This window comes from Falco punctatus (genome assembly GCF_963210335.1).
Source record: "Falco punctatus genome assembly, chromosome: Z".
Classification (NCBI taxonomy): Eukaryota; Metazoa; Chordata; class Aves; order Falconiformes; family Falconidae; genus Falco; species Falco punctatus.
Genome location: NC_137586.1, coordinates 17,999,128 through 18,013,430, shown reverse-complemented (window position 1 = coordinate 18,013,430; position 14,303 = coordinate 17,999,128). Strand labels below are relative to the sequence as shown.

Sequence of the window (14,303 nt, the reverse complement as noted above, 5' to 3'; positions counted from 1 at the left end):
GGAAGGAGAAACAGGGGAGGAAACAAAAAAAGCGACCCCCTTCCTTCCCGAGTAGACGCCGACCTTTCCCTCCTGCCCCAGCGCCCGGGCTGCAGCAGGCGAGGGGCCGTCCCTGCCCTCTCCCTCCCTCCCCACGGCAGGGGGACTTGACCTAGCCTGGCCCGGGGCTGAACCGGACCTCCCGGGTACGCCGGGGAAAGGCAAGGATGGAGAAACTGCCATCCGCTCCCCACGCACAAACCCTCCAGCCTCACCAAACGGTGCTGTTTCTGGAGGAGCCCACTCGGGGCTTGTGCCACTTAATGCGTGCCCGGGCCGCCGGCAGCTGCACCTCTGGGCCGCGGCAGGGGCGGCTCTGCCAGCCGCCGGGGCTCTTTCCCTTATCCCCTCTCAACGGGTTCATTTTATACCGCAATACAGGCGTTCACACGCACCTCCTTACATATATACACGCTCACATATACAGAAGTGCGACTACCCTCCCCCGCCCCTTACTAAAAGCCATTTTGGGTGCTTTGGCTCTGCTGCCTGACTCTGCCCCAGCCTCCCTGCCCCGTCTCTCCTCCGGCTGACACCCCCACTTTGGGCCGGGGCTCAAGCCTTCCGGCAGGAGTGAGAGGGCAACTTCTCGCTGACAGCCCCACGCGGCAACTAATGGGTCTCTGGGATGGGTGGCAGGTTCCCTGTCTCCCGTGGAGGAGAGGAGGACAGCTCACCCATCAGTAGGTGAACAGGAGAAAACGCTCCAACCCGGGTGTCTGGAACTACATCAGTCTCTCGGCTCCCACCAAGCGCTCCTTAGCCATCCTTCTTGGTATTAAGTAAAATTAACATATTTCCGCAAATGTACGCACGCGTATATACGCACACGATCCACGGAACTGTAAAAGCTCTTCCTAAAACATCCCCACACGTTTCCTTACTAGTACACTTCCTTAGACATACAGTCTGTAATGTATGCTTGTGGGTACAGATGTTTATTTACACACATCTTCAGCTGCTCTGTCTGTGGAGGTGTGCTAATCCTATATTCAGAGCTACATGTTTCCGAACTGTAAGGTTTTGAGAAGAAAAAAACCCAAACAGCTAAACAGCAAAAGAACAGGGCGATCGCACAGTGTATGCATTAATCGGTACAATAGGTACAAAAGTTGGGGGTGGGGTGTGTGTGCCCACATGTCTTACAATTATAGATTGGCTCACGGTCTAATTCGAAGTCGGCTTGCACATGAAATGTATTCCGTATTAACTTAAAAGAGATGCATTTTTTTTTTCCTTATTAATTTTCGACCACTGAGTTCTAGCAGGAGACAAGTGAGCACATCTAAGTCCAAACTTTCCTTTCAACTGAAATAACTGAAAGGACAACATTTAAAAGCACGGCTCCACAGTGCGTTTCAAAGGAAAGAAAGAAAGAAAGAAGGAAAGAAAGAAAGAAAGAAAGAAAGAAAGAAAGAAAGAAAGAAAGAAAAAGAAAGAAAGAAAAAGAAAGAAAGAAAGAAATAAAGAAAGAGAAAGAAAGAAAGAAAAAAGAAAGAGAAGGAATGAAAAAGAAAGAGAAAGAAAGAAAGAAGAAAGAAAGAAAGAGAAAAAGAAAGAGAAAAAGAAAGTGAGAAAGAAAGAAAGAGAGAAAGAAAGAAAGAAAGAAAGAAAGAAAGGAAGAAAGAAGAAAGAAGGTTGGCTGTTTTTTGGTTTTTGCCATGGTAAAACTTTGAAAATAATCTCACAATGACTTGAAGAAATGATCTGCTTATGAATTGTGCACTGGAGAAAGAAAGACTCAAGTGTTTTATTTCAATTCAGAATTGCGAAGAAACTAGAAAAGATATGTTAGGTGGCTAGGGAGGTACTTGCTTCCAAAACTTTCTGTAAAAAACTATATTGTCTGTACCGCAGTGTCATGCAAAGTTCTGGTTTGGCAAACCCAGTAAGCGACACTGAAATGGATCAGCATGACCCAGGAGCACAAAAAATAAACACATTCGAAATTCCTGCTTTGGTTTCTCTATAGTGTCAGGATTGGCAACTCTCACATTTTATCTGTTACCAGATTTTAATGTGAGGAAGGAAGCGGTTCCATTATCTAAATATACCCAATTGTTCGCGAACAGATGATGGGCAATTTGATCTGCTCTGTCTAATTCATCAGTACAGATAAGATAAGAAAGAAAAGGCAGTCAGATATCACCAAAGGGGTTAATATTTAAAAAGATTAAATGTCAGTTATTTTAGCGAAGAAACATTTTGGTCTAGGTTTTAACCTAGGATCCACAGTAAAGGATCCTTCATTCTGAAGGAAACTTAGGTTTTGCTTTTCTCCCCCCCCCCCCCCCCCCTTTTTTTTTTCTTTCCCCCGATAGGCCTACTTTAAATAGGTTGTGTTTTGGGTTCTTCCCCCCCCCCCCCCTCCCGCCGTGTATTTATTTTTAAGGCATACATGCCTGAAGTGCCTTTCTTATGAATGCCATTATGCTTTTGCAAAAACAGAGAGGTGCATTTCTCAGGTTGTGTTAGAAAGCGATCAGTTCCGTCTTGCCCGCAATATCTACACTGTTGAAAATATTCTCCATTACCTACGATTACCCACTTTTTTAGAATCACAGAATGCATTGCCAAAGTCCTCAGGAGGGTCCCACACAGTCGCTAGCCGTTCCCGAATGCGGTTTTGTTTATACAGAAATTTGCATTTGAATCTGTGGAACAAAAAACTTGACTCTAACTTTTTTACTCGCCTGTCTATCTATAGAGAAATCACAATTGTCTTTTCACCCTCTTTCTCACCATTTTTCTTCTTCCTGCCTCTGTCAGATTTATAAAGTTAAAAAAAAAATCTCACCGAAGAATTAAACAACGTAAATGGCGTACCTGATATAATCTCTTTTACAGTAGGTTTTGCCATCCCTAACAAAGCACGTACAGGTCTCGTCCAAATACTGATTACACTCTGCACACTTCAAACACGCCGCATGCCATTCCAAATCCGGAGAAACCCTCAGAATATACTGATCGTGAATCTGATTGCCGCAACCAACACATAGGGAAATCAGGCGTTTTTCTGAAATAAAAATAAATACATGATTGACTAACCGTTTACTCTCCTACAGCGATAAACACACTTTCAGTGTCGTTCTCTTATAGAGCGTACTTTAGGAGTGTTGTTGGTTTGTTGTTGTTGGGTTGTTTGGGGTTTTTTGTTGGGTTTTTTTGTTTGTTTGTTTGTTTTAAAGAGTATAACACTTTTGGATGGTAATTGAAGTGTGCCACCAAAACCTTGCCTTGTTTAGAAAGGAGGCGGAACATATGTTAAAATGCAGATGTGAACAGTCTTCAGGGTGAAGGTCTTCATTTCCCAAGCCTTTCACGGAATCAAAACTCCAAACTCCCTCGTTGTTTTATTTTTATTTTATTGTTTGCATGTTTGAATTCCTTGCCTCACGGGGACAGCACCTATCTGTTTGATTTCATTTTTTAAGAGACTGTGACTGGAAACGATGAATGCGTGGCAGGGTGCTCTTCACATTCAGCCCCTTGCCACAGAAAGGGGACTTGAGGCTGTTAGCAAGAACAAGCATCATTACTGTTGTCACTTGCTCCATTTTGCAAGTCTAATGCTAATTCCCCTAGACAAACTAGGTGCTGGATAGGCAGACAGCCTCACCGCAGTCTAGCACGAGAATTTAAGGCTCCATGTTTGGAGATCCCATTAAAATCACGTCTACTCCCCAAACTTTAAAAGAGAGCAGGACCCCAGGCTATTAACATACAAAGCTACGAGGTTAAAACACAGCAAGCATGCAGGTACGGCAACAAAGGCACCTTCTCTACTATTCAAATGAAGTTCAGCTCTTTAGCAGTTCGCCTGCCTGAGACGATTACAATAGACAGCACATTTATTCCGACAACGGTAAAAATTCCGCCTTACTTTTTGGTGGGTCTCCCATGTCTCCCATATCTGTAAGAGGGTGTAATGTCCACAGTGAAATGGTGTACGGTTTCGTTTTAAGACCCCAAAGTAGGTTTGAGAGCTGTCGCTAAAAAAAAAAAAAACCAAACCAAACCAAAACAAAAAAAAAACCAACACAAAAAAGCAATAACAAAAGGGAAAAAAACAGAGACTCGAAAAGAAAAAAAAAGGCAAAACAAAACACCACTGGCGTGGGAGAGTTACTGTCAGGGCTGCGGAGAGAGAAGGGGGCGCGCAGTGAGGCGCGGCGCAGTGCCGTGCGGGGCGCGGCGCCGGGGGCGCAGCGAAGTCCGGCCGCGCGGTGCGGTGCGGTGCGGAAACGGCGCGGTGCGGGAACGGCGCGGCGCGGTGCGGTGCGGTGCGGCGGTGCCGAGCTGGGCGCTGGCGGCTCGGGCACTCGCCTCGCCCTTATCTCTTACTCAAACTTCTCTGCTCCAACTCAGCCCGCTCGCCATTGGCTGACGTCATGCGCGGGGACGTCACGCCTGCGCGGAGCCCATTGGCTGCGGGCGGCGCGGCGCAGCTGTTCTGATTATCATATTTCAGCGTCTGGCGGCGCGGCGGCCCCGGCTCGGGTTCTCGGAGGCAACTTTTCCTCGCTCCTCATTTGTATTTCCTTTTATACTTTCTTCTTGTCGCTCTACTCCATCCCTGCCGCTTATCTCCCGTCACACCTTTCATTCTCCTTCCCGGCCCCGCTCGGGCTCCTCCACCCCTTCCACCTCTCCGTCTTGCCGTGCCATATTTACCATTTCCATACATATATATATATATGTGCTTGTGTATATATATATTTTTTTTTTCGGTGGTGGTGTTAATCCAACTGTTTCCTTTCCGAGCGTTTATCTTTCCTAGCTGGCAGCCGCTGCTCCGGCTGGGCGGGCGAAGCTGCGCTGAGCGGGGAGGGCAGGGCGGGCTCCTGGGCATGGCCCCAACCACGGGCTGGGGCTGTTCGTGCTTGTCCTGCAGCCTCCTTCTGCCTTCAAATAGCGGATAAAAGCTTCGTGCATTTTTGTCAAATACAAAATCGAAGAAGGTACAAATATTTGCCTTAAATTATCTTTGAACACTCCCTCCATTCTATTTATGTTTTCTAATCCTTTTAGATCCTTTTCCTTTCTTTCTCCAACCGCCTTCCCCCCCCCCCCCCCCCCCCCCCCCCCCCCCGCCATCTGTAAATAGAAACGCACCCTGTAGGTTGGCCATGAATGGAGATTTACGGATAAAAGTCAAGAACTTCTGTCTTTCTCTGTGGAGAATGCCGTAACATTCTTATTTAAAAAAAAAAAAAAAAAAGGGGGGGGGGAGTGGAGAATACGCGGACTCCGCTGCCGGCGCGGCTGTGCGGCGCTGCTCCCTGGAGGAAACGTGGGAAGCCCGGAGCCGAGAGCCGCGGCCGGGCGCCGTGCGGTGCGGTGCCTGGCCCTTCCGCTGCGCACCGGCGCACTGCGCCCCGCAGCCCGCCTCGCCGGGCACCGGCCTCGAGGGGCTGCGGGCTCCAGCGGGCGGTTATCTGAAAGCTTCCCAAAGCAGGCAAAATGCAACTCTCCTATGGGCACGGATTTCTTTGTGCATGTTTTTCAAAGGGCAGGCTCCGCTTAGGCTCCGCTGTACTTTTCGTTTAGTCTGTGCGCGCAATTGTACCCGCTCCAGCGAGTGTCCACTCCAAACCCTTCTACCACCCCACCCCCCTTTCCACCCCCAACTTAAACGTCCCCTTTCAGTTAGATCCCGATTTTGTGTTCTGTTACACCGCCCTCATGAACGTAGTGTATAAGTGCCCTCCAATCACTTCTTCTCAGGAGAATGTATTTTTTTCAAAGTCCTATTTTTTTTAAAAGGCAATCGAGTTTGGGTGAAAGAGAGGCAAAGTCTTATTCACTCGGGATATCTTCCCGCGGAGAAATCTAATTGAAATGAAACAGCCAAGAAAAAGTTATGCAATTCGCATTTGCTGATAAGACAGCTACTGAACAACGGACCTCCTCGGAGTCCTAACTTAGTTTGCAAGATATTTTTCTTTCCGAAGCTGACGGAACAAACACACCTTCCAGCAGTATTTCAAACAAGAAGTGGGACCCACTTGTAGAGATAACCAAGCTGTCTCGAAATGATCTCAAGATAGTGTCAGGCGGTAAAGATATGGTTGTAAACACACACAGTAACTTTATATGTTCGACGTTCAAATTAACATTGAAATGCAAATCTGCTAGGTGATCACTTCTACGCTCAAGAAACTGACGATATACATATATATACATAGGATTGTTTATGTACATGTATATATATGTAAGAGACTAGGTATACGTATACTTTATAATTCTGTGTGTTAGCTGAGTAAACCAAAAAGCAATTATCAGGAACGATTGCTGATGCTGGCAGCTTGGGACAGCCTGGCACGTGATGGGGCAAAGCTTTAGCAGTGGGCAATCTCACCCAAATCTACTCAGAGGGCGGTGTCACCCCTGCGCCGCTTGGCCGGGCGGGGGCAGCGCTGTCGTGCCCCCCTCCCCCCCGCTCCCCCAGAGCCCGCCGCAGCCGCCTTCCCGTGGGGGCACGGTGCGCGGTGTTTAGCGTGCGCAGCGGCTGCACCATCGTGGTGGGGGACCGTCCTCCAGCGGGGCACCGTCCCTGCCCGGTTGCCCGGTCCCCGGCCGGCCTCTCCCCGCGCCGAGGCGCGCCGAGGCGCGCAGGCAGCGCGCAGGCAGCGCGGCGACCTCTGCTGGCCGAGGGGCGATCGGCCGCGGCCCCGCACCGTGGGCACGTTTCGGACCTTTTGTGCCTTTCCGCCTGTTACTCTGCGAATATCATCCTCCCCGCCTCCGCACGGGCCACGGTGAGACACCCCCCCTCGCCCCCTCGGGTGACCTCGAAGGCTGCAAGCTGGCAAAAGATCCGAGTAATTAAAAAAAAAAAAAACAAAACCCACGACAAAACAACACAACAAAAAAAGAGTCGTCCCAATGCCTGAGAAAAAAAATGCGCGGATTTAATGACAGAGACGGAAACAGGGAAGGTGTTTTCCTGTACTTCGTCCTATGCATTTCCCCCATGGACGCTTGTATTTCTTTTAAAAATTTGGCCTGATTAAAATCCATCCCCTCAGCTCTGAAATAACGCATCTTATTTTCCACCGTTACACCTTTATTTGAAAGCAAGTCAATCTGTTTTTAATCCTATTAACCCCCATCTCCTGACTTTTAGGGTTTTAACTACTACTTCTGGAGAGGTGATTGCATTTTAAGCTTGATCTTTGCAAATGATGTGCAATAAGCGAGAAACCTGTCTCCGCCCCAATAAACCAGGATTAGGAAGAAAAGGAGGGTTTTGATCACGGTTTTTTCCCCCCTCCTGTGCTACTGATCTGCTTACTGTGTATTCGATTCGCGTTCCCAGGAAGGCGAATCTCTGTATTTAGCCAGCATCAGAATCGGGTTTAAGGGAGTGGAATAATGAGTGGAACTGCCAGTTTCAATGAATAAGGTATTCAGAGAAAAACCCTCCTGAAGGATTTCTCTTTTATGGTATCAATATACATGGGAATGGAAAGACATAAAATGGGATTTGTACATATTAGAGACACTTCCGAAAATATATGTTAATTTCATTCCCCCTCCCCCCCCTTTTTCTTATTTATTTACTTTTGGGGAGGGGACTGGGGGAGCCTGCTAAAAGTCGGCGGCTCTACACAGCAATCAATAGCTTTCATCACGTTGAGGGGCTCAAATGAGATTATATGCATTCTAGGGAAGGAAACGGGTGAAAAAAACCAACACAACAAATAAACCCCCAGCAAACCAAACCCCAAATTCACAGCGGCGATTAACCCCTTCTGTCCCGTAAAAAACAGCTATAAATTCGGTTCTGACTTTGCTCAGCGGCGAAAACTAGGGCTGTTTCCCAGGGGAGAAAAAAAGTGAGAAAAAAGATCAGCTTTGGGAAATATTTGAAGAGGTAGTGCTGGCTTCGGAAGAGAGGCAGCACTAGGGTCTGGGTGAGATGCCGTTGCCGGCCAGGGCTGGGGCACTACCAAGCTGCGACGGCCGAGCCCCGGGCGCTCCCCCGGCAGCGGGGGCTCCCACCCGTCCCGCCGGGGCCCGCCGCTGTAACCGTCCCGCGGCTCAGACCGAGGGTCCTGCCCGCGGGGAGCAGCGAGGTGTCGTCCCGTCCCGTCCCGACCCGTCCCGTCCCCCAACGACCCCGACTCCCGTTGCGAGGGCCGTTTTTTGTCCCACTGCATGGCAGTGGCTCGGCGCAGCCTCGCCACTCGGCACGCAGAAAGGCTCCTTTAGTTGGCTTCGGTTTACAACTTTTCTTGAGGAGCTTTGGCCGGAAAGATGCTTTGCAAGAAGAGTCGGTTTGGGCTCCCAGAGGTTCAGATTCCCCCTCGCTGCCTGGTGGGATGCGGCGAGGAGATCAGGGCTGAGCCCGTGCAATGTGCCGAGAAGAGGAAGGAGTTTCGCACAAGGCTGGAACTGGAAACAACGCAGCGGGGAATCAATCACGAAATGTATTAGCTGCTCCAGGGTGTGTCTTTGACTCATCTAGAGGTGTGCGATCTTTAATCTTCAAATCTTAGCTACTGCATATGAGTGAGAAGTGTACCGTAACAGCACTAAATCTATCAAAACACAAGAAAACCTGTCAGTGGGCTTCTGCGCGCCCAGGAAACCTTTGTGACTTTGGTAATACAATTTGGCTTATTGAATCGCTCTACCGCTTAAAAAAAAAAAAAAAAAAAAAAAAAAAGGAAAGAAAAAAAAAAAGCCATCCTTTTCCTCCTCGGAGTGTGCTAGCTCTGTCACAGAACCGGCCAGCGTCACCAGCCCCACTTTAATCCGGTCAGAAATGGGCACACTAACGGGGAGTGCAGACAGGGGAGCAAGGTCTTTGGCATTTGGGGGAAAATAAACCCCCAAAAATTCTGGGGGGAGGAAAATCCGCGAAGATGTTAAGATTCGGGCAGAGCGCGAGTCGGGCCGGGCGGTCCGAGGCAGGACTGGAACAGCCTGGTCTCTCCTCAGCCGAACACCGCCCGGCCTCGGCAGCGGGCGCACACGGGGGGCGAGGCGGATCGGGGATATTTATTGCTTTAAACTTTCCCCTTTGTTATCTTCCCCGTGTCAGGAAGTGTTCGAGGACAGGAAATACAGCCTCAATTTTGTCTCTGGGGCGAACAGCAATCTCTGGGTAGCGAGGGAGTTTAAGGCACGCTTTCCAGTCCCTCTCTGCCGGGGGTCCCGCCGGGAGGGGATCGGGCCCTTTTCGTTCTTTCCGCGGTCCGTGGGGGCCGTGGGGGGCCGAGAGGGGAGGCAGCGAGCCCACGTCGGGGGACAAACTGCCGGTAGAGGAGGGAGGCGGAGCAGCGGGATAACCCTGTCCCCCTGGGTAGGCGCGGGGGACACACCACTTCTACCCGCTCGTGAACAGGCTCGTTCCCACTGGAGGTTTTCCTCGCCAGAATAACCTCAGCTAGCGTTCCGGCTCAGTGCTGCTACAGTGGTCACTTCTTCAGTTCCCGGGAAAACAGCCCAGACCCTCAGCTCTGGAGCATGGCTTTGGAAAGAAAAAGAACCAAACCAAGAAAGCACGTAAATAATTAACAACATCCTCATCACCACCACTAGCAACGATAACGCCACAGCACACACAGCCGCCGGGGCGGGCCCAGCGGTGCTGTCGAGGCCCGCGGCCGCTGCACAAGCCTGCCCGCTCCCTGCCCACCTCGCCCGACTGGAGCGCACCGGGGTGCCCCAAGGCCGCCCTCGCTGGGCGGCGGGGGCGGGCGGCTTCGCTCCACTCCGGTCAGCTCCGCTCCGCTCCGCAGCCTTCGCGACGGCACTGCCAGCTCCGCGCAGCGCCACGGGGCTCCCGGCACCGCGGGTCGCCCGACCCAGGGCCGAGGCGAGGAGCCAGGGGCGGCGGGGAGAGCTGCACAGCCTCCCGGTGCGGGCGGCACCGGCTGCCCTACGAAGGGCTCTTCCTCGATGAGCGAAGGCGCCTTCCCTCGGAGACAATTAGGCATTCATTACTGCCTCCCTCGCCCCTGCCCCTGCTCTCAGCCACGTCTTTGATGTCTCACCAGCTTGGAACATGGCTGTGCGGCGGGCACTGCCCGGTTGTCCTTCTGAGAGGCTCGCTGTCTTCGGCGCCTTACAGACCTTTGCAACAGGGTTTCCAGCAATGCATAAGCAGTAAGACCCAACAACAGCAGCAAAGTGGAAACAGCACCAAATAAATGAAGGAGTGTAGCAACTAGAAGAAACTAAGTTTGACGATGGGTAGTGGATTACTAGTCCGACGGGCAGTGATCTGCTTTAGACCTAGCAGTGGATATTCCACCTGTCTTTGATCATTCTAAGGTATATTTATTGCATCCCAAAAGAGCACAATAAAATTGACAGGCTCAACCTGAAGAAAAAAAACCAAGAAACAAACCAAACACACAGAGTTATCTGCATGGAGGCTAGACAGGTCGAGTTAATTAGCCCAAGTATGGATGTGTGTAAACACAAAATGATGCCCTGTTACATTAGCTATTATTGCTTAGGTCTTGAAAACAAACCTTGCAAAATTAATGACCACAGAAGCAGTAGGGAGACCCAAAAAGTAGATGAAGTCTGAACAGGGAACAGTTAGAACCCTATATCCATAAATACTGTTCGGTGTGCTCATGTGAATATCCCTGCAGTGCTCACAGTTTATTATACCTGTTCTGAGGACAAGATTCCTCACTACAACAGAAAAAAATAAAATAAAACCCCAAAACTAAAAAAGCCTAACAAGATTTGCACAATACTAACCCTGCAAGTTTCAAAACTGCAGACACAAATTTGTTAAAGTAGCTACATACAAAACAGGAGAATCCTGAGTGAAAGTAGTGCAATCAGCATGTTAGGGGGATGAATTAAAGACAGACCATGACCCTTTGTACCATCATTTCTCATGCATGAAAGCAGAAGAATGGAGGGGGGGATTGTTATGTATTGTCCACTGTTCAGTGGTCTCTGTTTTGAACAGGGGCAAATAAAAGCCATCAATAAATCATAAATCTTACATTAAGAACAAACACTCACAACATACTTATGGCTTAGCACTTTTTCCTGCTAGTGGAACATGTGCCATCCATTACATACGAAGATGAAAGGTATATCACACAATACAATGGTATTGAGTTATATATGTATATAGATAGAAAAACAATCAGAGTATTAATGCAATAGATACCACCAATACATGTGTTACACATTTGTAACATTCGTCTGGAGCATAGAATGATTATTAAAGCTACTTGTGGTTTCCTTTGTATTGCTCAGAATCCTGGATTCAGCCCCAGCTCTTGAAACGAGCTGTATCATGAGTAAGTGAAGCAAGAGCTGCCAGTCATTGTTTGTTCTTTCTCTTTCTCTTTCTTTTTCTGTTTCTCTTTCTCTTTTTCTCTTTCTCTTTCGTTGGATGTGTATTTCTGCCTGCATGGTTATTTGCATCCACATATTGTGACTTTTCCAACTCTGTTGTATACAGCTTTTGTGTTCCTGTGTAAAAAAACCCACTTGTACAGGGTGAACTCAGCATCTGAAGACCCTGCAAGTAAGGTGTGTACTTTAACAGTTTCGCTGCCAAATATATGTTTTGCAGATCAGGAATTTTAAAATGATATCAGCTTCCTATCTGCACATGTATTATATTTGAACTGCAGATTAGAGGAAATTTGATGTCTTTACAATGATTTTCCAGTTTGCCTGTAGATTGTCTGCTATGCACTAGTTCATTGGTTCCATGAGAGGTTGGAAAGAAAATAAAATCTCTTAGAAGGAGGCAGACCAGTAAATGCGTTCTAGCCCCAGGACTGTACTTGATGACATGTACTCTGGGCAGCACTGCAAGTGCAATCAGTAAAGAGGCTGTGTCATTCCCACTGTTGTCAAGAGAACCAAAATGAATGGAGGGCCTTAGAAAAAGGCTAGATATGATCTGATCTGAAGACCATATGCATTTTTGCCATGTTGCAGGACAAAGTGTGTGTGCAAGGAGTGAACGCCATACAGAGAACGAAGGCTAGGGGAAAGGTAAAAAATGGATGAACCTGGTGGTAGGAGTAGGAGAAGCCTAAGCTAAAATGTGTTAAGGAATAAGTAGAACCACAGAGGCACAGAGGGGAGAGAAATGTTTAAGGAATTGAATGCTGTGCCATAGGAAACTGAGAAAATAAGGAAGAAGGAAAGAAACTGGTGGTGAAAAGGATAGAAAAGAAAGAGCATGGCAGAATAAGGAAGGAAGCCAGGGAAGATGGTGACAGGGCAGGAAAACAGAAAGAAGAGATCTTCTGTCTTGGAGATGCTATGTGTATTTGTGTTTGATGCTGAGGCTGTGACAAATCAAATGCTGCCACTGATGACGAGAATTTGGCACTCAAAAGTCTTCCAATCTCTCTCACAAAAATATTTTTCTGTTAGGGCTGCTGTCAGTCTTAATATATTTAACAAAACATGGTTATGTTATATTCATTTTAAAAATCTAATTTTTAAATTTTTTTTTTTTACTCTTGGATCTGCATAAGATTTCTTTTTCCTAAAAAATAAAATGCTTTTGTTTGTTTTGTTTGTAAGAAAGCTTTGCTCTTCCAAAAGAAAGTACCCCCCACCAAACCTCCCTCCCCCAAAATCTCCCTCTCTCTCTGTAACTCCTGTAGGTCAAAGAGAACCCTTGCTCTGCGTATGTGCAGAAACTAGCAGGCCTATAAAAACTTGATGTGAGTCAGCACTGCTCCATAAAAGGTCAACTACAGCTGAATCAGGCTACTCTTAAAAGGCATCTACCACAGAGAAGAAATATGAGACAGACATGAACAGTTTAGAAAGGGATAGGTATTAATCAGAGCAAAAGACAGAAGGCAAAGAACAAAAAATTCTGCCAAGCCTTAATACTTTTCTACTAATATGTTCAACAATGCCCATATAACCTGCACATGCTGACTGTCTAAGGTCAGGTTGATCTTAGCTATGCAAAAGGAAGCAGCTGTCAACTGTGGAACATGGCAGATGGAGAACTCTTATCAGATTTTTTAAAACCTGAAATTACTTTTTTTGTTTTTAATTTAGAAATTGATTTGCTGTGTGACATTAGAAACGGTAATACTGGCACCACATGTTGCAATGAACCATCTTCCACCTCTGTGTGACAAGATAAGAATGTTTTTATGGTGGGTGTATATTTTGGCATACTTGGATTTTCAAAGGTAATTGGGGTCAGCCTTATTTGTTTCAACCTCTTGCCTCTTTATCTAGGCTGTGCTATAAATATTACTCTGTTGATACTGAAACTATTGGGTTTGACAACATTTGTGTATGTGTTGGAAAGGAAAAACTGGTTTTATTGCAGGAATTATGACAGTAGGTCAGAATAGATAAGCAGAATAGTCCTTCCTTTCTCTCAAATCTCTGTTAGGTAATTGGCAGTGTTTCTTGGTGGAACTTCACTGACATGAAAAGTTAGAGCACTCATGACTCAAAAGCTGAGCAAATGATTAACATGTTAAGACAAAAATAAGGTATGCCAGATGCATGAAGCACCTCTTTAGACACACCACAAAAAATTATTTAGAATATACTGTGTAACAAGGCTGTAATTGTTGGTTTTAATGATAATGATAATAATATGCCCATCTGTGATTTCTTAGGGTCTCAGAAAGTCAGGGACTCAGTCCTTAATAATAGGATTGGAGTTGTGGGTATATGGGCACAGGGGGGGATTTGCAGGACTCAGTCAGAAGTTTTTAGTCAAACAATATGGTGAGGCAGGCAATAATTATGATACCCATTTTACAGATACACAGAACTGTCCTTCCAAGTGAAAAAGAGTGAAATTCTACTGCCAATATTATCAGTGGGAAGCTTGTTGTTGACTTATGGTGCAGTATCCTGACATATTTCTCAGCCTTAAGAGTCAAAGTTACACTGTCTCTGCATTTTTATGTTCCAGCAAATAAATGTGTATGTTGCAAAGGTAGCTGAGTGTGCAATATTATACTGGTGCATCAGCTTTAATACTTAAGCAGACATAAACCCAAATGTTTTTACATACATTTTCATCTGTGATCCACCTAGATCTGCAAATCTTACAGATGATCCTGCCTGCTAGCAAGCAGTTTTAAAGTGGAAAAAAGCCACAGTATTTCGGGTAGTATTTTGTTCCTTATGCACTTTACAGTACACATAAATGACCTTTGACTCTAAGGTTATTTATTATGCAAGTGGACTCCTTACAGGCTTAAGGGTTCTGTTTATAAAGTGCTTAAGAATTTGCCTATTTTTAAGGATGCAAGTCACTCCACTGTCAT

The 14,303-nt window shown here is 46.9% G+C and overlaps 1 protein-coding gene across 2 annotated transcripts in view; it reads right to left on the bottom strand.

Annotated features, from left to right (window-relative positions):
- ISL1 (ISL LIM homeobox 1) overlaps positions 1-13,652 on the bottom strand; it is a 31,682-nt gene extending 18,030 nt beyond the window's left edge. For both annotated transcript variants that reach the window (XM_080373088.1, XM_080373089.1), the window contains exons 1-2: positions 3,923-13,652; positions 2,866-3,055 (exon numbers count right to left, since the gene is read on the bottom strand). In XM_080373088.1, coding sequence (XP_080229214.1) covers positions 2,866-3,055; positions 3,923-3,950 — 218 coding nt within the window. In that variant the 5' untranslated portion in view covers positions 3,951-13,652. The remainder of the gene's footprint in view (positions 1-2,865; positions 3,056-3,922) is intronic.
- Positions 13,653-14,303: the final 651 nt, after the last annotated feature.